Source organism: Dromaius novaehollandiae, chromosome W, assembly GCF_036370855.1.
Source record: "Dromaius novaehollandiae isolate bDroNov1 chromosome W, bDroNov1.hap1, whole genome shotgun sequence".
In the NCBI taxonomy this organism is placed as follows: Eukaryota; Metazoa; Chordata; class Aves; order Casuariiformes; family Dromaiidae; genus Dromaius; species Dromaius novaehollandiae.
This window is the reverse complement of record NC_088130.1, coordinates 19,729,793-19,755,507: the sequence shown is the minus strand read 5'-3', so window position 1 is coordinate 19,755,507 and position 25,715 is coordinate 19,729,793. Positions and strand designations below refer to the sequence as shown.

The 25,715-nt window shown below is 36.3% G+C and overlaps 1 protein-coding gene across 2 annotated transcripts in view; it reads right to left on the bottom strand.

Annotated features, from left to right (window-relative positions):
* Nucleotides 1-596: 596 nt before the first annotated feature.
* Nucleotides 597-25,715, bottom strand: part of LOC112978772 (spindlin-Z) — a 51,961-nt gene continuing 26,842 nt past the window's right edge. Inside the window, exons 1-6 of one of the 2 annotated variants that reach the window (XM_064500522.1) lie at nucleotides 14,556-14,603; nucleotides 13,488-13,520; nucleotides 9,836-9,960; nucleotides 8,863-9,116; nucleotides 7,681-7,914; nucleotides 597-4,420 (exon numbers count right to left, since the gene is read on the bottom strand). In XM_064500522.1, the coding sequence (XP_064356592.1) occupies nucleotides 4,221-4,420; nucleotides 7,681-7,914; nucleotides 8,863-9,116; nucleotides 9,836-9,960; nucleotides 13,488-13,508 (834 nt within the window). In that variant the 5' untranslated portion in view covers nucleotides 13,509-13,520; nucleotides 14,556-14,603 and the 3' untranslated portion in view covers nucleotides 597-4,220. Of the gene's footprint in view, nucleotides 4,421-7,680; nucleotides 7,915-8,862; nucleotides 9,117-9,835; nucleotides 9,961-13,487; nucleotides 13,521-14,555; nucleotides 14,605-22,455; nucleotides 22,682-25,715 lie in introns of those variants that run through there. The other variant, XM_026092476.2, reaches the window with a different exon arrangement.

Genomic DNA, 25,715 nt, shown 5'->3' with positions numbered 1-25,715 from the left:
TTTACCCTTTAACAACATAAAAGAATTAAGTCTTCATGCATTAGTATGAACAACTTACCCATCTTAAGAAAATTTACAGCATTATGATATTACTCTCTTCGCTGCCCATCACCTCTAATTTGGCTCAACTCTACTTTTTTATAGCGAGTAAAATAAAATTCAAAATTTAGTTAAGCACATTAAGTCAAAGCAGACAAACATATCACCTAAACACTGACAAATGCTTCTAGTGTTCCCCACTGCTGAACTGCTGCTAACAGCGTGAGCTGTGGTGTGCTCTGGAAATAGAGCCTCCTTCACAGACTTGCATAACCCCCTGAAGGGGAGTTTTTGTGCCTTTGGTGAAGCACAGCTTAAGCATTATGCTTTGCCTCAGTCAAATTCCATCTTATCAACATTCATACTTACTTGGCAAAAAAGAATAAAGACCTGGTTTAGCAAGCAAACTGATTTCATAGGGAAAGTATTATACCAGCATACATGGCTCAACACTAAAATAATAAATCCTTTTTTAATTAGAAAACTGAAGAAACGGCTTCTTCACAACCTGAAATCACATCACTACATTTTGCTCATGAGAACAAAGTTTACAGTCATAAGTTGCACATAAAGGGTTTATTTTAAATGTTTTAAGGATAGAGTTACATCATAATTATAAAAATTACTTACAGAATTAAGTAACAGATTTAAAGTGTTTATACTTCTAAATGCAGAGAACAGGGAACTGTCTACATTGTTCAAAATAAAATAAAAATAATGAAACCAAGCTCTAAAGATGAAGTCATTATCTAATTTTAAAATGTGAACACGAAGACCTTTGAACTATACACATACCAAGAACCATCCAAATTGCACTAATGATGTAAAATACAAAAAGCACAGCATTTTCAAGGAACCAGAAACTGTTTTTAACCATAATTCTATTTCCCTGAAGTGACTGTAATCAATTCTAGCTATAAAGATAAAAGCCTCCATTTTTAAATAATTTATTTAAAGAAGGCTTCTACCTGTTACAATAAAGAGGGTTTTCCCCAAAGTATTTCAGTCTTCATGTAGTCTACTCCAACTTAGTTTAGGGTTTGGCACTCAAAAGAAAGAAGAAAAATGTAGTGTTTTACTAATCAATTGTGATTTTATTTATTCTTGAACAGAATACATGGTCCCTTCAAATGCTGTATGACACATACAACTGGAAAATTACCTTCCGTTGGCACTATGCTCGCCTCATCGGTGCATTTAATCCTACTAACAACCATTAAAACAGCACAATAAGCAAATTCACAAAAAACTGAACACAAAATAAAAACAGAACAAAACCAAAACCTAAACATTTTAACATGCAACTTTAGTTTGTTACATTGAACGTTCTAACCCTCTAAGCATGCAAAAAAGGATGGTCTGCATTTAAGTTTTTTTTTCCTTTTTAAAAGTTTTACATGGCAGCCTGACATCACGCACACACACACACACAATATACAACAATACTACAGCAGGTAAATGAGAAAGGCCAATAACTTTTATACAAAGATCCATGGCTTGTGCCATCACAAGCCCTGTGATAATTTTGGAAAGTAATGTTGAACCCCTAGAACAAGGAACCAACATTTAGTTACCAGGGTAACGCAAGCACTGCATGCAGATCTGAAACGTGAGCCTAAAACAAAGCCCAAAGCAGATGGGCAGGGAGTGGAATTAGTCTCAAGCCTCAAAAAGGTGGTTTAAGCTATCAAAAAAATCTTAAGGAAAAGGAAAAAGGGAAAAAAAAGGATGAAAAGAAAAACCCACGCAACAGACAATGGGGACATCTAAAAACAACCATAAAATTTACAGTTTATAGAGTATACTCTAATTGGCAGAATATGTGGTGTATTAAAGTGGCTTGCAGAAAACCCACAAATGCAAGCCTAATGCTAAAAATGTTTCAGTAGACCTAAACCTCAGATATTTCAAAACAAACCTTGTATTTCTTAGATGTATAGCCCAAAATTCACTGTACTAGGTTATTCACGTATCTTGTGTATAATCAATACACTCACTCATTCTTGTGCCACAAATATCAACTTGGGCTCATGGAGCCAGGCTCAGCTTTGAGATTTACATGCAGGACTCTTAAGAGTCAATAGAAAACACATAACAGATCTGCAGGATGAAAACACTGTGTTGCAAATCTGCTCACTTTGTTCAAAACACAAGGAACATTTACGACTCAGGTACTTAGTGCTTAAGGACTGCATTGAGAAGCTATTCACTGAAAGACAATAGCCTGCCTTTGGTTGCCCATGATGAAATACTGGACATAATGCAATATAGTAGCAATGGACAAAGAATTAAGGTATCATATTTATATGATGAGTATTTATTACCATTCAACAGCATAATGAGGCACAAGCCTTAAGGCTAAAATACGAAATCAGGCAAAAAAATTGACAGAAAGGGGCTTAAACCACTGAGTCTTCCATATCAAGAACACCCACAACTGAGGTCATCCGGACCTCTGATCTCTGATTAACAGCACCTCTCCTGCTATCCCTTCCACTAACGGCATAAGGTTGGATAACTGCATTCCCTCCTTGCTTTCATCAACAGTGCTGACTGTCTTCACATACTGCATTTCTGTGAAGCAGTACTTCGAAGCTTGCAGAGCTCTGCCTTAATGTAACATGACAATTTTGTTGCTGTGCTGATCATTGTTGCAATTCTGATACTTTTAAAAGCTGCCACACACACAAAAAAAGAAAGAAACTAACCTTGATTTACAGCTATCTTGCAAGATTAAAACCATGAAAGGACTCTGCTCTTGTGGGCTGCTATTTACATCCACAATCTAATGCAGATGACTGAACCACTGAGACTGCCTATAGCTTCCATTAGATAGTACACCACTGGCATGCAGAACTCTAGTGTTCGTAGAATGAAATTCACGTTAACAGCATACCTCAAAGCAAGTACAATGTACACCACAAAAGGCAACAACAGGTTTAAGCTGTAGATTTGTCCGGACACTCCTTATGTGGAAAAGCCAGAAAAAAGAACATATTGGGAAGATGCCTTCTTGAACAAAAACAGTTAAAAAAGAAAAAGTGAACGAAAAAACAAAACCAAACCAAAACAACAACAAAAAAGAAATGCAGCAGACTGAGCAGAAGGCAACAAATGCTTCTCCTTCTCTAAAGTAAGTCTTCAAGGTAAAAGGATTTTCCCCTCCCTCCCCTCCATGGGATTGTGTTTACCATGTGTAAGATTAACTACTGTTAGGCTTCTAAGTCCACACACAAACATTCAGGTTGCTAGGTTTTGATATTAAACGAGAGACTACTGATTGCCAATGCGTAGTCTGAAGTCTTCTGGAGTAGCATATATACTGTTAAATTTGTGGCACCAAGCACTTGGGTTTTGCTAAGAAGTGTGTATAACAAAACAAAGAAGTACAACATTTAGGATTGAAGGCAGCCTTGTTGCATGTATATTACCGGTTCCTACGACTTGTAAATATGGGCCATTAACCTGCATTTTCTAATTAACTGGTTATACAGATTAAATATATTTTTATAGTTTAAAGCCTTTTCACTGAAAGGTGCATAAGTCAAACACTTGATATCCTACTGCCCTGTGACTACTAAAAATGCACAAGTATTTCCATGTACTGCAAGTTCTTAAAAAGCTAAATTTGAAATAAAGTGTAGAAACACAGTAGATTGATGTTACTTGGGTTAGGCACTCCTTAATGCTGCACAAACCGTTTAAACCTTTCAGGAAAGGCACCTCTGACCCAACCCTGAAAACAAGGACTGCCAGTAGCCAAGAAATTAAATTTAATGTTACAAAAGAAGGCATATCAAAAATATCAAACTACACTTGCATGTGGCAGTTGAACAGGTGAGTGCAAGGTTGAAGAAAGTTAAAATCTATGAAAAAATTTAGATTAATGATTACAATACTAGATCAACTTTACACAGCTTGAATTTGCAGCTGTTCTTTGCTTTTAACTCCCTCCCGCCCAAATATATTGACTTCCTTCAAGAAAAGGAGTTCTTACACAAAATGTGTCACGTTCACATAAACTTGTTTGTATTATTCAGAACAAAACAGTTTTGCTGGCAGAGATTGTGGGTTCGCAGGGACATTTAAGCTTTCATTAAACTGGAAAGCAGTCAAGTCTTTGTGTCTACAAATTTTACATTTAATAGTTCCACAAATTTGGCAAAAGTTCACGATGACGTCTAGGATGTCTTCACCAAATCGTAGACATAAATATGGAAATCATCATCAAACTTGATGAAATAGACAGATGGTTTGGCTTCAACTTGATGAATGACCATGCCAGTCCTTTTTGAGCCATCTTCTTTGGCATATTCCACTTGTTTGCCTACCAGGCTGTCCACAACTTCACCTGGTTCCCGTTCTGCAGGAGGTGAATCATCTGCAACACAAAAATACAATGTGCTTTGGTGGATATTTGTGGATTTTTTAATATAGAAAACAACTGCAAAGTCTTAAGATTTATAAAGAAACATCACAACTCTTAAACACTGAACACACTCGATGCAAGTTGTGCTGTTCAAGCACCTATTGCCATGCTTCTAGGAAGTATGATCAGATTTTTTTTTCTTTGGTAATACTGCCTTTAGTTTTATTAAGTTAAAAATGACACTTCAACTAGTTAGATAAGTGTATCTTTTAACATAAAGGTTAACACACAAGTTACAAAAAAATGTAGATATGGAACTTAAGCCCACAGCAGAACAAGGCATTGGGGCCCCTTTCACAGAAAAGCAGCCATACAAAACTGCTCCCCACACGCTTCATTCAAAATTCCAATGCAGCCATGCCACTCCAACAAAAACATATCTTCTAAAATGATAATAAATACAACTTCCATAATCAATAATGCTGCTGAAATGGTTTTTTGACTCTGCACTGGAATGGATGCTAGATCTGCTCAAGTCTAACGGTATTATTTGCTCACCTAGTAAAATCCACTTGGACATATCCTCAGATCTTAGACAAGGCCTATGACAAGTCTGGATGCAAAAAGATGTGTTTGTATAACAATCTGCCAGTTCCCAAGGGGTTAGTTACAAGGCAATCACAGAACAAATGGGATAAAGGGTGCAGCAACATACTGGAGAACTGGAAACTAACCACACCTAACCACAGCCAACTTCGCCTTCCTTCTCAGCATGCCTTCTGTATAAACTGGGAGAGCTAAACTTGCGTTTTGCGTTCCAGGGAGAAATTTTATTAGTAATGGCCAGACATGCTGTGCCTTTTACTGTGGAAAACCCAAGCCTTTAAATTAACACTCTTGTTCTGAGTCAAGAATCTCTTGCAAGTTGCAGCTATTTTCCTTTCAATTCAGTGAGTTGCAAAAACAAACTCCAAAGGCAAAGAAAAACAATGGGGAGCAAATAGATTGTCTTGATATATTTACATTTAGAAATTGTTTTGTTAGCTCATCCTTACAAATGAAGTAGCATGTCAACTCTGCAAGTCTTAATGCAATCTGATATTGTAATGACGAACACGCATACCCAATTCCAAAGTGGAACTGGTTTTTATGATACTTTTTTTTTTCTTTTTAAATGATGGTTCATTATTCAAGAGTATCTATGACAGAAAGATGTTTGTATTTCACTTGCTTTTCTGTTTCAATGATTCACTTCTGGTCACTTACTCAGCATCCTGCATTAAACTACCTGCTAGTCAACCCAAAGCAGAAACTGAGAATAAGGCCAACAGTACTACCTCATGCAAACTGTTACGCTGTAGCTATCAGTGCTAAACTAGAGATTCAGATTGCTCCTTGTGCTCCCATGAGCCACAGACTGCAAACTATGATAGAACTGAGGCTGCCAAACATCTTCCCTAAACCTCAGTAAGTTTCTCTGTAAATTTTTGTTCTATTTCTTCTATGCATGCATTGCCATACATAGTTAGTATCCTCTTAATATCAGATTTCTATAAAGTACCTTCCTTGGCAAAGATGCGAGTTAAGCTCTTGCATTTTAGTTTATAAGGAATTATGAAGCGTTCACAAAGTTTCAGTATTGGACCCAGCATAACATTTTCCCCCCTCATCAAAAAAGCTTTACAGTTATCATCTATATTTCAGTCTCTTCACATATACAAATACAACCTGAGAAGAGAAAAAGAGCCTAAGAACTCCTTTGAAAGTTCTAGCCATAATATTAGGGTAAGTTCTGCCAAGTTTATAGACCTACTCTCAGGTAAATTAAAATCCTATTTGAAAACTACTACCGTTAACATCCAATCATTGACTTAAGGACATAAAGCTAATTATCTGAAAAGTATTCAGATTCAGAAAAGGTAGCCCATGCTTCAGAGTGTCTTGGCAACAGAGATAAATAGTAGACAGTCTGAGGATGAGCATTAAAACCACTTAATCCTTAAATATAGAAAGCATGTAAGCTTTTTCCCTTATCTTTCTAAGGTGTAAGAAAAAGCTAACTTCAATTCCCTAAAAAGTAGCCTACTAAATAAAAATTTAAAAATACCTCCCAAGCTCTTTTTAATATTTTGGATAGAGAATACATTATTTGGAAGTGCCAAATCTTAAAATAAAAAAAAAAAAAAAAAAAAAAAAAAAAAAAAAAAAACTTGCTTCATTTTTTTCCTTTAGAAAGCTCACTTCTTCTTCTGTTAACATTTGCAGTTCATTCTTTTCAAGCCACAGGTATGTTGCTTTCTGTTAGCCTGGAAAAAAATCTAAAAACCTAAGACTACTACAGAGGTTATGCAAATAAGCCCCACCTTTTTACCCAGCCATCAGACTATTTATCATCAGTGCTAGATCTGACAGAACACAGTCTCAGAAACTCAATGAATGAATTGTAACTAATATTTAGGTAGTGCATTGCATAACCAGACAATACGATTACCTAATTAATAATTTACTTCAAAGCCAAAATTGACCATCGGAGCCATGCTTTTTAGGTGCAGGGGAGAAATAAGAGTACAATATGCTTTACAGTCTTTTACCCTCTTTTTTGTATTGGCTATCCAAACTCTGTGGAAAAAACCTTCTATATTAAAAGGAAAGACTCAAATCACTTTCACTTCAAAAGAGGAAGAAAAAATAGCCCTCCTAACCTATTGAAACATTTTTCCTACTAATATGTTTAAACATACAAGAGAAAATGAATTTTCAAAAGATTAGTGTTTCTTTCCTCCAAGAAGCTACTCAAAAATCTTTAAAACTGAAGAAGTCTACTCAAAATTAATCTGACTATATTAGTGGGTCCCAAAATATTATTCTTATGAGAACTGCTTCAGAAGTACAAATCCAGAGTTGTCTCAAGGTGCTAGGATACTTCTGTAAGAAACCAACAAGACTTCTAGCTTGTCAATGTCCATAAAAAAATTCAGAGTAATCTCTCCCACAGTAGTACGTATATCTTTTTCAGAAATTGGAATAAATACAGAAAACAATTTTCCTGTATTTAATGCATACCTCACCATTGATTAAAGTAAAATATTCCAACAAAACTTGTTTAAAACAGATGCATTTCCAGCTGCACCGTAACCTTTGTTAGTTGTGATACTTAAGGAGCTTGTTTGCAACTCCCTTTTACATTTTGTCAACTCTCCTTTATATTAATAAACCACAAGCCAAAAGAGAGCTGCCAGAGGAAAAAAAAAAGAATTAACCGGTCTACTTACTGGAATCAGGCATAATGCGAAGGTCACCTTCTTTATAATCATCTAAGAGTTGGTACATGTACAAGACAGGATCTTTCTCGTAGGTAATATAAAACCATGTGTTCATAATAGGAGCTCGAGCCAAGACCATCCCCCTCCATTCATCTTTTGAGCCATCCTCTGTCTCAAACATATGTTCCACAGCTTTGCCAATCATTGTGTCTGCCAGGTGGGCATCACTAATTCGAGATGAAGCTGAAATGACAGCAGTTCATACATAAGTCCATTCAAAAGTACAGACATGTCTTCACAAAAATAGTCTTTATCTAGATTCAGGAACAAATCTGACAAGCCAATTCACATACACAACAATGTCTATTCCAGTAGACCATGTTACCAACATGGTAACATGTTAAAATAATTCTTATCAGGACTTTTCCATCATTGTGCCCTCCAGATTAGACAAACTATCATAATGCAAGGTATTGAAGGGAGACCAATGAAGACTACAGCAATGAAGCTTTGTATTTTAAATACGTACTTGGAGATGAGAGGAGGTGCGGTGGAGGGGGGAGGGAAGGGAGGCCATCATGAAGCAGCTCTTTAAATTTATTAATGAAGGTTTTGAGTTTAGTCTCCTTGAACCTTTTGAAATTTAACTACTTCCCCCCCCCCCCCCCCAACCTGTAAACAATCCAGGGCTAATTATGAAAACCAGTAAGTCTGGTTTTCATCAGTCAAGCTACTTCACTTAGAAAACGCCTCTTTTCCATGTATATTAATAATCAGGGAAAGCACATGAGGAAAGATGCGACATCACTATCAAACACAAAGAACAGAGAACGTATAACCAAGACATTTCTCAGCTGGCTCAGAGTTTCAGTTTTAATAGAAACATCAATATTAACTTTACATAAGCATGTCAGGTATAAGACGCTAAGGAGGAGGAAGACTACAGAATGTACTGCATATCATTTAAAGACAAAAGACAGCATTATACTCTCTGGTTTCATCAAATCTTTGTGAAATCAAGAAAACTTAAACAGAACATCTAAGTTACCTGTCATGTGACAAAAATTAATTCAGCTAATAAAATTCAAATGTTCAAATGTTATCTCAGGGAAAAGTCAGGAGAGATTAGTGGAGAACATTTACTATTATATGTCAACATGTGTATGTGTGCATAAGAAAAAAAGCACTTACCAACTCTGTCTGGAAGGACTTCAAGTGCTGAAACTCTTTCATCTTTGTGCAGTTCTAGTCCATACACACAATCAAATCCATCATACTTTATAAGATAGAGAGAGGGATTTACAGGAACTTGATCAAGAACTGTGCCCTTCCACTGTGTTACAGGTCCACTCCCTTCTTTCCATCCATGCTGTATTCTGCAGCCTACAATGTTTCTTCGCGGCTGAGAAATAGGTTTGCTTGGTCCCACATTGTTTCTATGCTTTCTGTACACAGATACAAACATAACATTAAAAAAAGTACATACTCAAAATTCTACTCTGCATAAGAGCTATAGGCTTTGTTTTCAGAAGGCAAGGTTTACACGTAATAAGCCAAAATTATGAAGACACATTAAGTTCTAATGTGTGTAACAGCATACCTTACTCAAATTAGAGTATAAAGCATATTATACTCCACTGGAAAAAGAAAAAACCCACACTAAAAAGCAGTGCAACACTTTTGACAGGCTGTATAAGGTTGCTTTCATAATACTAGCTCTCAAAGTGAGTTTGCTGCAACTCAAAGAGCTATTTTAGCCCTCACTACACTGAATGTCAAAAGTAAAACTCACCTGTTAAAACCCTAAATCAAGTCTCAAAGAGCAAAGTTACCGGAGAGTATTACAACTTCGTTACCTCATTGCTCCCTGCAGAACAGTAAACATAATACTCTTACCCCAGAAGGAGGAAACCAGTGGAAACATTAGTGGTGGCTGCCTAAAATTCTTCCCAGGTATTTCCGCCCCCCCCCCCCCCAACCCTGTGTTCTCACCTGAGAGAAATTTAGCCTCCCTCTGCACTTACAGATATCTTTGACTTCCGATGTTTTCAAAGACACATGGTAGCAACAACATTCCTCTAACATTCCTTTTTAGCACAAAAAAATATGCAAAGGGAACAGCAATAGAAGAAATGCTCCTTAAAACAGAAAGCGGATTAAATACACTTTTTGCCCTTCCTCGGTATTTTCTGCTTCCTTTTTGCAACTTGCACTGAAGGATTCCCTCGGGTGAGCATCTGCTGCTGTTCTGATGAGCAGTCCCGGGAGCCATCTGACAGTTTCATACCACTGAAACAGCGTTACCCAAATTTTATTCTACCCAGTTATTAAGAACAGAAATTGACAGTTTTCAATACAAACAGAAGACACATATGACTATTGCTACAGTATACTGCTGACAAGATATGCCCATTATATATATATTTTTGCATGTTACAATACACAACCATTCCTAAAACAGTATTTAGAGGGCTGTCCGATTACCATTCACATGAATGTTGACTAGTTCTAAAACAAATTTCTGAATTAGTTACCACTTGTAGCATACTTCATTTAAACAGCAGTTAAATATGCACAACACACTAGCAAGCTTAAAAGCAACATCTAAAAAAAGATTGTTCAGTTTCAGAATTATCCATTATTATCAACTGCGGAAAACAACACTCATCCTTAGATTACTGAGAGTGACCAAAAAGAAATGTCTCCAGCAAGGATGAAAGCTTTCAGAGCAGAACAGTCCATGTATGATAGAGACCCAAAAGAGACAAACGGCAATCGTACCAGGGAAATCTCATGAGCAGTCTTACAGAATAATGAAAGCACTATAGGATATTACATACATAATGCTGAAGATCTAATGTAACTATCAAAAACAAGATGTGCAATTTCTTCAGCGGCTTGTGCCCCCTCCAGACTTTCATTCTCCATGAAGATGAATCTTAGCAAGGAGCACCACAGCACTTTTTGCCTACTTTCACTTTTGTCGTGACGTGATCTTTTCGACCAAAATCAGCCTGCAGTTTCATGAGTAACGTGTATTCCTATCTTTGATAACACAGATTATTCTAGGAATGTGAACCTCTTCCAGTTAAAAGGCACTCCCCCAAGGTTGGTTGTAATTTTACACAGAAACATTAGCATTTTCAAATTCTGTACACCTCAAAAGGTGGTTTAGTTTTTACTCTGGTCTTAACTTTTTTTTCCCCTAAATTATAGAAGCCTCAGTAATATTTTACTATCAAGAAAAAAGATGAGAGATCTAGTCCTTGGGCACAATGAAAATAAGTTTGTTCAAGCTCATGGCCAATTTTACTTTCTACATATAAAGCAAAATACTCCCCACTGTTTAAAATGAAAACAATTAAGTGAAAAGCTTCACAGCCACTTTAAAGATTATGATGGAAAGAGTATAAAACCGAGTTCCTACTGGTAACTACCTGTTAAAATGCCTTGCAGTGAGCAAAAAGCATAAATGCAGTTACAAGTCAAGCACCAGCTAGGTGTAGCAATTCAAGTTTTTCTTTGTCTGAAAGCTTTACTGCTGAACAGCCATTCATTCTCATTTGGTTCACATTGTAAGAAATATGATTTTCAAACTAGTAAATTACCAAAGAAAAACTATTTTTGCTTGGATCTGAACTGCGATAAGAAAGAAAACATAGGTTTCTAACTGACAATGAGTAATAGCTCCAAGTATACTTCCATACTCGACAACAGTAACCAAATCAAACCTCTCTTTTCATCTCAAAAGCATGTTATTTCTGTGATACGCAGAGTAACACAGACATATATAGCCTTTTGAGATGCTACAGTCAGAAGAACAGACAGTGTTTTCCTTCTGTTTTATTAGAAATATCTTTAAAATTCAACATAATTTCATCTTGAAGATTGAGATAATAGATTTCCCTAGATACACAGCGCCTATGGAGCCAGGAAAACCAGATAACAGTAATTCCTGCAAATAGCTCGCAATGCATCAGATATGTCCTCACTGTAATTGGCCCTTTCATCCCAGTAAGTTTCAGAACCTCTTCCTTATCTTGAAGGCATTAAGCTGGTAAGTAAAGCCCTGCTACACGAAAAAGTTTCATTAACAGAACCAGACAGCTCACAAATTTAGATACTAGATAGAAAGAACAAAGTCTTCCTAGTTTTTAAGGCTGTATTTAAATGGCACTCAAACTTTTTTTTGGCAGGTGCCACTGGAAAACCAGCGTAGTGCAGAACTGCTTAGGAGTGACAGCAACAAGCTACTCTTTCAGGGTTGTGCTTAAAAGGCAAACTAGCATTTATAAGAGGAGGATAGTAATTCCCAATAAACTATCAAATTAAGTTAATTAGGTATCCTATTTTTCTTCCTGCTTATCTCATCTGAGAAAAAACACCACACACTAGAATTAAGGAAAACACAGAAGCATGAAAGAAAACTATACTCCGCAGACATGCAAAAAAGGTACAACTGAGAAGGACAAAACAGAAACCTATAAAATATTACAGAGTAGAATAGCAATGGTCAGCACAATTTCAGTCTTTCATTGTGCTGAGCAGAAAAGTTATTAAAAACAGGTCCCGAAACTTACTGGAACAGTGATGTTACTGCAGAGTATCCATCACTACTAGCAGGACAGTGATCAGAGAATTATTCACTACTTTTCACAGCATTCAGACTATGAGGCATATAGGTTGAGGAAGAAGTTTTAAAGAACTTTGTGCTCCATGAAAAGCCATCATTCAGTTGTGAAATTCATTTTCTTAGGACACTGCAGGAGCCAAGATTACAAGTTAGCTTAAAGTGGGATCAGAAATTCACAAGGGATAAATTCATTGGTAGTCAAACTCTAGGTACAACCTCTGCCTCAGAGTTCTTGAATTGCCAGCTACAAGAAACCTGAACAACATATGAGGAAAGGATTACGTTTATACTTGCACTGTCTTTTAATTTATATTTACACTCTTTCCTTATGCATCAAGGGTGGAAAGAACAAGAGCCAAGAGACCACTGACTGGTCTAACATCAGTGGCATCACCTTTATATTCACAGAGACCATCACTAACCACTGACAGACCGCCCTGTTGCAGCTGACCTATAACCATGGGAACCCCTTCAATTAGGGTCAATGCTTAACGACCATTTTAGTTAAAGAAAGTCTGGAAGACTAATCCACATGGCTCATTTGATCACCTCCTCAGCTCCTGGACCATGCCCTCTTCCATCCTGTCAGCTCCTCCATCACCCTCAAACTTCTGAATCCAGTTTAAAATCTCGCCTAAGGCCTTCAAGAGTCACCAAGTTTGTTCCTCTTTTCTTTAAATAATTAACATACAAATTTTCATAACCAAATCAATGACAAAGTATGCGCAACTAACTCATCGTGGTCTGCAACAGCTCTGAGTATTATCAGCATACATTTTTAGACAGTTATATCCCACTTGTTTACTATGAACGCATCTAAATCACTACTTACTGTTACCTGCACATTTCAAAAACGCAAGTAACATATCAAACAAAAAACTCTATACTAGTCTCTTATTCTCAGAGAAGTGAGTGAGCAGAAAATGAAGTCACCTCAGTCCGATACAAAACAAAACCTTCACTAAACATTTCTTAAATCAATTAAACAAGGCCGAATTAACATAAAACAGAGCTGGGTGCTTAGATTAAATGCCCCAAAATCACATGACGTAGGACCACAAATTAATATGCCCCATAAAAGCCTTTATGCTAACAAAAATACAACCTGTTCAGGTATTTCAAAAGTGTTTTTATCAACAACAACAACAAATCTAGCCACCCTCAAGTACAAAAGGCAACCCACCTCTGATAGTCTTCCCATCATATACTCCTTTCTCTGAGCGGTTGGAAAAGAACAAGAGAAGTTAAGTTTTAACCAACTCTACCTGTCTCTAGACAAAAAAAGTTTCTCTCTGCCTTGTAAGGAGATAAGCAAGAATGGATAATGAAGAGTTGGTGGAGGGGACTAGGGTATTTTTACATCAAGTGTTGTGTCTGGGAAACAGCTGATAAATACTCATTCAAATACATTAATTGTAGAACATACACCTGCCAGACAAATTACTTTAGGTTGATGCATGTTGTATACCACCACTGCAGGACTTTATACTTAAAACATAACCATTAGCATTTTAAGAAGTTTCAACTTCCCCAGTTTGTTTTAGAGTTCTCCCACCAGAGACATAGCCAGAAGCAACATCTAACTGTTAGACACTAAGATCAATTATGTCCAGACTATTACCTCTGTTTTCTCACACTTACTCATCAACATTTAGCTGCTACTATTTCAAAATGTAGTAGGGAAAATAATACATGCCATGACTATATAGGATAAGCAGGTATCCTTTGCACACAAACAGCATCTTACAGAAGTGTTTCAGTATGCTCTTTATTAAAAAGAGTTAAGAATCCAAAAACCTACAGTTGTAGTGAATCAAAGATTAAGTATTTCTAAAATTAAATCTGAATTGGGTTTTCAGTAAGCATACTTCACATGAATAATTTTATATTGACCTGATGACAATGTATCAGGTCTGTTCTAGATAGCAGATATCCTAGAGTAGCAGTTCATATGTCCAATTCCCTGCTTGCAACGCCTTCTCTCCGATTTCTACAGGAAAGTACAAAATTGTTTTCACAGGATAAATTTCTCCCAGAGTAATATTCAAAACCACTTTTAGACCTCTAACAACAAAACGCTGTTTCTACCGCCCTCCCAAAAGAACTCAAGTCTGACTGTACGCACATATACTAGCTGAATACAGCTCAAAGATTTTCAAGAGCAAAGAGACTGGAACAATACAGATGCATTGCTAGAACAGTACTTTCAGTTACTGAGAGCTATACTTTAGCAAAAACGTTAACAACTTACTTGTGGGAAGTTCGTTTCTTCATCATGCTGGCAGAGACTCCTGCATGACCTACAATATAAACGATAATGGAATTACTGAAAAATAAAGTGTGTTTATACACAATGTGAAATAAAGCTACTTACAATGAACCCCTGCAATGGGAAAGCTCTGGAGGGCTGGCAGGGAAGGGGTGATGTACTCATGAAGCTCAGGGAAGGATGTAGGGAGTGACTGAGCACCGCTGTTGCAAAGAAAGCTCAACACAAAGGTGATCGAGGGCAGTCTTTGCTCTAGATAACCCGCTGTATCAGTCAGGCAAACCACCTGGCTGTGCAACTGCTTGTCCCAGAAGAGTTAATCAAAAGGATGCAAGTATTTGGTCTGCCTAGCTTAAGACAACAAAGTAGGTGGGTGCACACATGCCTGAGCCCAACACAGTATTTAAGAAAAAAAAAAACCACACACACAAACACACACAAAAACCACACACACCAAACCCACCAAACAAAAGAACTTTGAAGAGAACAGGCTTGAGCTGGCTTCAACCCACATATTTCTTCCTTCCCAGCTACCGGGGACGCTCAGTGTCATGATGGTGAGCATATTATACACATCAGTAATGAGAATCACATTTATATTGTGATTCAACCATATATTGCAATTGTTATACTCGACTAAGTCGAATTTGTACTTGCGATTTAAATACATTGCTATATCACTCTAAGTTGAAGTCCAGTGTAACAAAGAACTTCAAAAAAGTAAATTTGGTATTAAACTGTAAACCCTCCACTTGTGGAATACCTAGAAGAACTCAAAGAATACTGGACTCTGACACATATGTAACTTAAATGTCTATCGGTAAAACGCCTCATGCACCTATAGATCTGTGTTTAGCATTCCATTCCGGGATTCTTATTCACACCTACAGAGAAATGCATAGAGTTCCTCTACGGGTCCAAAAAACCAATTCTGTTAAATTTAACATTATGTGCGCGTTCCTAACATAGCTTTGGCATAAATATTTTGAAAGTTAAATTTCATGATAGTTGTAGTGTCACACAAGACAGTCAAGCACCGAAAACACCATTAACCTTAATTTTCATGAATATTTTAATCTTTGGATTTCAGATGGAGAAAGACGACATATACAAAGTGATGTAAACACCAGAATTAAAATAAGACAACAGCTGATGTTTCCAACAATCAAGATTGTAACAAATCCACGAGAAGCAGCATCTCCAGTTGTAGTGACAGCTGGAATGTTCAAATCTCAAAAATGAAGCCTTCCACGCTAACAGCTACAGGAAAGATCCTAATTGCAATTTCAGACTACTGCAAGTAATTAGAGCTGCCCTTTGAGCATGTTCGTAAGAACTATTAGCTAGTAATGAAAATAAAAGATATCACAAGAAGTTTGACTAGAAACCCAACAGACTTGGGAGCTTGACTGTTATTACTAAACAAGCTTTCTGATCATATCATTAGCCAGCTCTTTGGTATATGAGAAAAAAGTTTAAAAGCAATTCTTAAGAATCTGTTCTCACACGGTGAAAGAACAGTCTCATAAGAACATGAGCACACAGATTTCATATTTTACTTCACTGGCTGATGAGATAAAGTAAGATTTTAGCTAAATCAGCTAAAGTAGTTAAAACAGTATATAGAAAGCATCCACATATTCTGCAGAGTGACTGAGCACAGAACTTGTTTTCTGTCCTCAGCTCAAGGACTCTATGAACATTATATAGGGCATAAGAAGAAAGGTCATAAGCAAAAAACTTTCCAAAATGAAGCTGTGCAAACTACTGGGAATGGGTGTTACCCCTCTTCACTAACTCCTCACCTTGGGCACCTCTTACTTTTGGTAGGATTCAAGCTCTACAGCCAGATATCTTCTCACTCAAGTTCAGTTATGTACAGAATTTCCTGGCTAAGATCTTTATGCATGAACATAACCTACTTACAAGAAGGGACTACAGCAAGGTACGTACACAATATCCTTACATGTAACATCTTTTAGTTTTATCCTTAGACAGTAAGGGCAAAACCAGAATTACCTGATGATCTGCCTGCCTCAATCTTTCTTTATTGAAGTGAATTACTTCAGCAATGTAGTTCTTCCATTTTATTTTAACTGGAAAACCTCAATAACCCTACAGATTACTTGTAGGGCCCAAGTGCAATAGCATCCACATAGAGCATGAGTGGTTTCTAAACTTCAAAGGGAGGAGAAAAAAAAAAAGTGTTAAGATGTCAACAGTACCTCTTTCTTTCTCCCTCTGAGAAACATCTTCATTACTGCTAACAAGATATACTCAAGCACTGTACCAGTAAAATCCTTGCAATCATTCATCAGTGAGGCTTTTGAAATCAAGAGTATGATAAAAAGTATGCATGATAAAGTATGATTAAAAAAAGCATTAGAATCAAAGTGCTTACAGAGTTCAAGCACATATACAGAAAGACAGTTTGATTCAGCAGTTGCATTGGCTTAGTAGCTTCACACACAAAATACACCAGATATCCCTGCCTGATACCCTTTCAGCCAAAGGAAAGCTAAGATGATATCTGGGTAAAACAGCATACCAGAGCTGTCTCAAACTGCTTCTTCTTCCATTCATTATAAAAAGCATCTAAAAGAAAGTAATGCTTTAAAACAATAGCTAAGATAATTAGAGATTTTTTTAAAAAAGTATCAAACAAATGCAGTTTTTATAATTCAGAAAACTGGTTTCACATTTGCAAAGATCATGCATTAAATAATGCTCTAACCTTCAAAATTGCAGAAGATGTACTCATTCCCATTTGTACGACACAGGCATGCAAAAGACCATTTTCCGAACAGGGGCTTACACCAAAATCCGGAAATGACACAAGAAGGTCCCATGTCCAAACAGACAAGGAATTTGATGTGCAGCATATAAGCACTGTACATCAGTGGTAAACATTCAGTGAACAACCACTGTCACATACAGAGGAATAGCTATGGACCAAAAAGCACCTCTATTACTTTCATCTTTGTTGTGAAATATTACCTGACTCATGTCAAGATTAAATGCTTGTTTCAAGCAGTTAATGTAAAGCAGTCTTTGAATGGCTGCAAGCGCTATTCCTTCAAAGCTGCAAAGCTCATTATAACAAGTTCACAATAATATTTAGAAATGCCGTTTGCTTTTTCTTTTCCCTACAGGAATTTAAAGATGAATTAGGATGCTAAATTTCTTCTTGTGTTTTAGGATAGCTTTAGTCCTGTTTATTTCAGTTTTTCTTAGATTACAGAAAGAAACAAACTATCAAAACGTAAGACAGACATAAATCTTATTCTACTAAGGAAACAAGTCAGCTGTGCAGAGGACTTCTTTCCCAGTTTAGAATTGCAAACAGCTTGTACAGTTTCTTTAAAAAGATCTTTATTTGTAAATGCTTATTTTAATGAGTAAAACCTAACCTAGATGCTGTAAGTATTATATCTTAATGACTCAAGACATTTGAGAGCAAATAAAAACTCTATATAGTTATATTTAATAAATATAAAAATACTGAACTAGAATATTAATGTTTTTACAACAACAAAAATAAATAAAAACATTCTGGTTCCAAAGAGCAGGCGTCTTGATGTTAAGTAATCTTGTGGGAAAGGGATTGCTTTGAAGGAAGAGTCTACTTTAAATTAGTGTTTTTGAAGAAGAGTTTGAGAAAGAAGGGTAAAGGATAAAAGTGAAGACTGAAAATATGAAGCAGCCAATCCTAACTCATTGAAACAGAAAAAAGAAAAGCTCTACCTAAGCCTCATCTTATACCAATACCAATTCACAAGCTTCTACCTTAGCTGCTGATCTCCTTCAGCAAAAAGGCTGCCAAACATAACAAGCAAAGCAGCAATTGTGCTTATACGAACTCTCCTGAAACCCCTAATACTGTCTAAACCTTGTTCATTTATCACAGAAGCATAATCAGCATTAGTCACTGTCAATTCACAGCAGAAAGGCATTTAAAAATTTCCCAACAATTTCAAGGACAATACTGTCACACAGATCTTTCAACAGAAAAATTAGTGTACCAAGTGTTTTGGGGTCAAGCAGAGTTTGGTCTCAAGCAGTAAAAGGACTTCAAAGATGTTAATACTAACTAGAGAATAGTGGAGAATTACCAGATTCTGTATCGCATGAATGCCATTGATTGCAAGGGTTTAAATTCACATCCTTTATCTCCTTGTAGCTATGGAATGACAAGTACCACAATTCTAACTAGAACACTCTGAAGCCCCATGTTTTTAGACGAAATAGAATTCAAGGTCAACTTAATTGTACAAAGTTTCAGTTTTCTGTAAGAAAGTTATTACTGAACAAAAATATTTAAAGTAATTGGATTATTTTTACACTTCTTTGTTAAAAGCAACACACATTCAAACATTGATAGATCTGAGGAAAGAAAAACATTTATTGCTCAGTCTCTCAGGACTACAAAAATAAATATTTTTTGTAATTGAAAGTCAACACAAACTCCAAGTCTTGAGCAATAGAATTAAGTATTTAATTGTCAGCTTGGTCAAAACCATGTGCTTTTTGAGCCTGGGTTAATTCTGCCTATAATGGATTCTTAAAATAGATCCTTAAAATTCAACAGTGAAGCTTCCGCCAAACCTTATTTCTGAATCCTTCTACCTTCACTCTCACAGAGAAAGAGGAACGGTAACAGAAAAACTTTATTTCAGACTGTTGAGTCAAAGGGGAGTGCACATTTTGGCTCAAGGGGACAGGGGAGGGATGAGAAACAGGAGGACAGAATAGGCATAAGGATGGGAGAAATTACTAGCAATGTTTTTATTGTTGTCACATTAGATGGTACCCTCCACTCAGTCCCTCAAAGTCAGGTGGCTTCTTAAAAAACACACTACAACATCTTATTTCTCACAGTATTTGCTGTCTTCACAACAGGCAAAGCTTGACATTTTTAAATTATATGGCAGAGGCTGCTGCAAGAATACCGTATAATCACACAGGAATTATTCTTGACCCAGTGGCTATTTCAAAATTACTTTCAGGGACCCAAGAAGGCTGTAGACATGTTTATTCACACACTATTCGACCTAATATTGCTCAACATCAGGTTAAAGAGTTGGGGGATGGAAGAGAGTTCTTTTAATCAAAACAGACCAGGAGCATAGTGGTAAAATGAATTCCTGACTCTGCCAAAAGATCTCACTACAATTTTAACCAAATCACATCTGGGAGTGAGGTCTCTTATCCTAATTAATAGGGGCAATACCAAAAGAATTATACTTGCTTTTAAATTGAACAAACAACATAACCAAATATGCTACTTAATGCTTTCTAGGTTTTCTCTTTATTAAAATATTACTTTATCTCTTCAAGCCATCCAATAAGGACACAGATTGTTTCTGGCCATCACAGTTTGTTACCTCCCAGAGGCACAGAATCTCACCAACAAGGAAGGGCTGTACAGGACCATGACTTACTTCTACAGCATGAAACAAGAGATGACTCGAAAAGGCTAAACGTAAATATATACACAACAAGGGTAATCATAACTTATCTTACAGTCAATTATATTAGATGGTATTAATGGGGGAAAAAAGAAAAAGCACATTTCTCTATTAGGGGGAGGGCCATCATGCACTAACTAGAGAGGCATGGGCATGATGCCACGCACACAGCAACTGGCTCAACTACTGAAACCGTATCCTAGAAATCTGCTCCGTATTTTAACAAAATCGTAGAGGCTACAGACACGCTCTACTGTGCTCAGTAACTTTATGTTCAAAAATCTCATGCCCTATCTTTATTGTAGCCCAATGGCTATGCAGTCTCCTAACGATGGCAACCTGTTGCACTCTTTCCTAGTATGCATCTATAATTAAGCAATGTACAGCAGATGGTTTCTGTCCCCATCCCATCATACAGAAAAAGGTAAAGACCTAAATACTAACGGTTGCATTTTACAAAGCAAAAACAACATCTAAAGATTACCGAGTTCCATTATAACAATGATTTTGCATGGGGCAGAATGAAGGTGCCAATTAAAGGGTAAGCTATAACAAAATAATAGTGGAAAGTGTGACCAAGTCTATATACACTCCCTCTCTTTTTTGTAATAGTGTTAGGAGGACAACAGGTAGTGAAATTTTCTATTCAACATGTTAATACAGTAAAATTATCTAGTTTAAATTAAAACAGAGGCCGAAAAATTACCCTCCACATAAATTTCACATTATGACATGTCAGATCTGTGTTGTAGAGTTATTGCTCATTGTATATCACAATTAGACTATTAGATAAAAAGTTTTACCTTGAACCTTAAAAACCTAGCACCTGAATTCTTTGAACTCTCACAGTACCCAACTAAGGCTTAGAAGTAACAATACCAGAATAAAGTGGCAGGTCAAAGCTTGCTTTCCTTTCTTTGCTCTTAATAATTACAGTTTTTCTTCCATAGACATTCTAGTGGTGTCAAGAGGAAGGATGACTCATGTTGGCTGAATGAAAAGTCACTGAAGCAAGTACCTAAAAGTTTGGACTGGGTCTCTCCTTTGAAACTATCTATTAAAAATACTTGCAGGAGTTAAAGATTTTTCAGATGACTGACAGCAAAGTAACTTTAATGCAAGCTAATCACAGGTAAAAATGGTTTTAGAAGTTACCAAAAAGCTTTCAAAGAAATCTTCCAGTGTCAGTTACTTCAGTTCTGAATGAACTGGGCAAATAACTGAAAGCACCAGAATGAAATATTGCTTGTGTATTTTTAAAATTATCTGAGTTCCCAATTTTATATAAAATTCATTTGGTTTCATGCAATTTTTTTTAGGAAAGCACCAATAGACCATTAGATGTACTGCACCGTGTGTCTACAAAGTTTTTCCCTGCACCAGTCACTAGCAAAATTCTGTTGCAATATGAAATAGGAAGGGCATTTTTTTTCCACTGAAAAACAGGAAGTCATTTCAGAAGAGGAGGAAAAAAATGACTCAATAAACAAAGTTGCATTTCTCAGATAAGCTCAACCAAAAAGCAAATAATTAAAGAGAAGAATGAACAACATTCATTTTTAACATTTTCATCCCCCAAATACTACTAGAATTCTTGACTTAAAAACGATAATTTCTAGTCCCTGTCCTGCGTACTAGTCCTAGCAGAATGCACAGCTGAAAAAGTCCACCTCAGCTTATACAGGACCAAGTATCAGCATACAGAACAATTTCTGGTTGGTAACTTGATTCTTTCATTGTCAGTGCTGATAATCCTTATTATGAAGTGCACAAGACTAAGATTCATTAGTCTATCAAGCTGTAAAACTTTGAATTTGCCTAACCAGTCATAAAAGTTGAGTGGTTACGCTTATTTTGGCTTTCCTTGAATAAAGAGTTGCTTTAAAATACTTTGACTAACCTATTTCAATTTAGCGAACACATTTTGTAGTAATAAACTTTGCACACATTTAGAAAAACCTTTCCAAACTGTTTGCAAGAGATGCTCTTTCACAATTACTAGCTAATCCACTTCTACCAAACCATTAAGAGTGTTATGGCAACTTATAAATATACGGGGAACACATTATTCCACTGTTTACTCACACCAACACTTCTGGAACAAGCAATAGAGCAATCTTCCTCTAAAAATGTCAGCCTACTTTTACCACACATTGTTTTCTTCCCTTTTTAGAACTGCACTTAACTTACAGTTCTACTAAGACTTTGATATTATAGGCTACTAAATATTTCTTTTATCTAAATCTGTACTGCTAAATTAAATTTATGTATGCCTTTTCAATTCAACAGCTTACATAATGAAACTAATCATTTAATAAATAAAACAAAGAACTTCATAAAGCCATTAGTACATAAGAAAGTGTACAGAATAAGAACACTTTTTTTTACTCACTAAAAAACCAAAAACATCTCACCTGCATCAGCTCTGGACCGCTGACCTGGCGATTTTCCAAATGGGGTCTTCATTCATCTGTGTTTAAGTGAGCAGCAAAGCTGCTGGACTAGGGTGAAAATCCAGTTCTTCCCAACTCCCAAAATATCTTCTTACTCTTAGAATAGGACAACTACTTATTAATCCACCATCCAACCACGGATTTGTTCTTCATCAAATGTAGAAGAAGCACTTTGAATTACAGTACTCTGAAAAACAAAACAGACAAAGCATAAACAGCCTGATTTGAGACTTGGTTAAGATAAACATTAAAGTGAAACAAAATGTTTTTGCTTTCAATGTTCAACAAGATGTCACTTCATATTCTGTTATTCTGAACACATTCAGCAAAGAGGGCAGGTAGGCAAGACAACAGCCAAACAAATACTGGGGCTGGTACCTTTCCTCATGTACACAGTACAAGTTCCATATACTGTAAAAGAACAGTAAAGTAATTAAAGACACCAGATAGTTATCCACAGACAGGAGTACATAGAAAAACTTCTTAAAAGGCATTTAGTTGAGTACAGCTTAGTTGCTGCCTAAACCAGAGAAAACTGCACTACCTTCACAAGAGGTAAAGCACAAATAAACTACTTCCATTTGTTAAAGATCAAATGCTTCAAACCCATATAACAGAATTACTTCTCTACAGATAAGTTTAAAAAAATCTGCAGGGGAAAAAAAAGATTAAGACTTAAATGATACCAAACCCTCAAATTCTACTGCAACTACTTGACTTGCCAGTTCATTGACCAAGTCACTAGTTTATAGTAGATCTGCAGAAGTAGTTGGTGATCCTCTATACCTAAATTCATTAGATTCTTCAAACATTCCTCTAGATGAAGCAGGTAAGTGAGGTCAACTTTTTAAAGTCCTTTTCAGGACGTCAGTTAGAGACACTTTCAATCACCTAAAAAAGCTGCAAGCATTACAGCAACTGATTTCAGACTAACATCTCTAGACAGCAGAAAATTTATCCTGATTAATCCATTCATTTCTATGCTGCCCGCGGCTAAAACAGGTTAGGTAAGCTCTTCCTTCTAGCCTGGTTCCCTTAAGAAAGGCGACTGCTGTAATCATGCTCTCTGTATCCCGTCAGTCAGCGCTGGCCGAGGCTCCCCTGCACTTCCTGCCTTCCGACAGCAGCCTTGAAAGCTGCTGTCAATTCTGACAAAAGTGTGACCGAGGGGTCAAACACAGAGGAAAGTCCTTAGTGTCCCGGTGGCAGGAGAAGGTGCACCTTATGTTCGTGCCTTATTGAACAACGGAACGTACAAGGAAATGCCTTGAGGTATAGTACAGGTATGACAGAAAAACCGCATTTACACCTTCTGACACTTTGCTAGTTCTTCCGTGAATCGTATCCACTAGTTACTGGGAATATTAGAGCAATATAGACAAATATTCCCAGGAATAAAGAGCAATAGACAGACAAAAAAGATTAAATACTAATTGCTAGTGTTCCTAGTTTAAGCAGGCATTTGGTAATTTGTAGTTTTCGGAAGGATCTCTATATATATAAGGAAGAGGAAGCTTTTTAGGCACCTACAGCCAGGAAGTCATGAGAATTTGGGAGATTTAAGTTAAAAATCCATTTAAAGGAACTTAACAGTTTTTCCACACTCCATCTCTCCTGAAAGCTGCCCATTATATACAATAGCTGGGAACAGTACCAGAAGAGCAATAGTCAAGGCTTAAAAAGCATCTGAAGAAACAAGAGGAAGCAATTACTTTCCTGAACTATTTAACCACAACAAAAGGTAAGCACTTTTTTTCTACCAAAGCCATCAAAAACATTTTACTATAGATTAAAACATTAGTGCAGAGGCATCTCTGATTACTGAAATCAATTCTTAATTCAGAGCATTGGTCTGATATATTTCCATATTCAGTTTCATAGGCACTGTGTACACATGCAAAAAACCACCACTTTTCCTCCAGATGAGATACTATGGTTTAGAGAGAACAAACTTTAATATACTTTTAGAATTTAACTTTAAAAAAAATATGAAAAATATTAAGACTTAGCAACCAAAATCACTTTTCCAGTAAGCTGTTGACTACTTATCCAAGAAGTTGAAAATATTTTGTAACATCTTTATGCATTATGTTCCTCCCCCCCACCCCCCCAAAGATTTCCAATCCGTGGCAAACAATTTGTAAGGTACTGCACAGACAGACACTTTAATTTCACTGGTTCTGTAGCTCTAATTATCAAAAGATAAAAACACAACAAACAGGTTTTGACTTTCTACTAGTTAACAAGTGTTTCATTGGAATCATCTGCCCCCACTCTCTACTACTGCACGAATTTGAAATCATACCTCTTGAAAGTAAAAAAGCGCTCTCTAATTCTTTGAAGTCACAGTTCATTTGCTAACACTTAATAAAGTGTTTCATTGTGCTCTCTGAACCTAAGGACACAAGACTACTCAAGTGAGAAACTGATTCACCAGCTCAAACAGATCTTCTAGAAACTAAGCCAGTAACTTCCACTAATTCAACACTAAGTTTCATTTACTTTCTGCAAAAGTTGTAAGTAAACAGTCCTAAAATTAGTATTCTGAATTCTTAACATTTCAGTTTCACACTGACAGCTCCAGAGACACTAATAAGAAGAGATTAAAAACAGATATTCTAAAGATAATTTGATGTACTTTGATAACATCTTGAATTTTAAAATATACATAACTAAGTCTCACTTGCCATACTAAAAATAAGCCAGAAAAACATACAACTTTGAATCTTAAATATGAACAACAAAAAGCACATTTAATGTTAGCATGCATATATTGCAAATCTTTAATACGGGAATAAAGGAAAAAGTCAACTCATGAAATTCAAAATCTTTTATTACGACATTTTATTATAAAAAACAGTATCTAAGAATACCATGTTCAATATAAAGGTACAACAATTTTTAATGGGTTTGTGACATACTAAGTAGCAACAAGCCATACTGTTAAGGAAGAATGGAAATTCCTTGTTAGAAGGATGTGCTTAAGTTGCCTTACGAAACAATCTGTTTTGAGCGTCATTCTGTTAACATCATTAGAGTTTAGTATTTGAACGATCTGAAGTGAGAAACTGTTAAGTCTCTGAAATATTTCAGTAGGACTTCTGAAAACAGAAGTCAGCCTTTTTAACAAAAGCCTAGCGTACTAAACCCACTACTTTGTTCTTTCATACAGAAAACAACATATACGGTATTTTTGGATCCAACCTAACACATCCAGAACA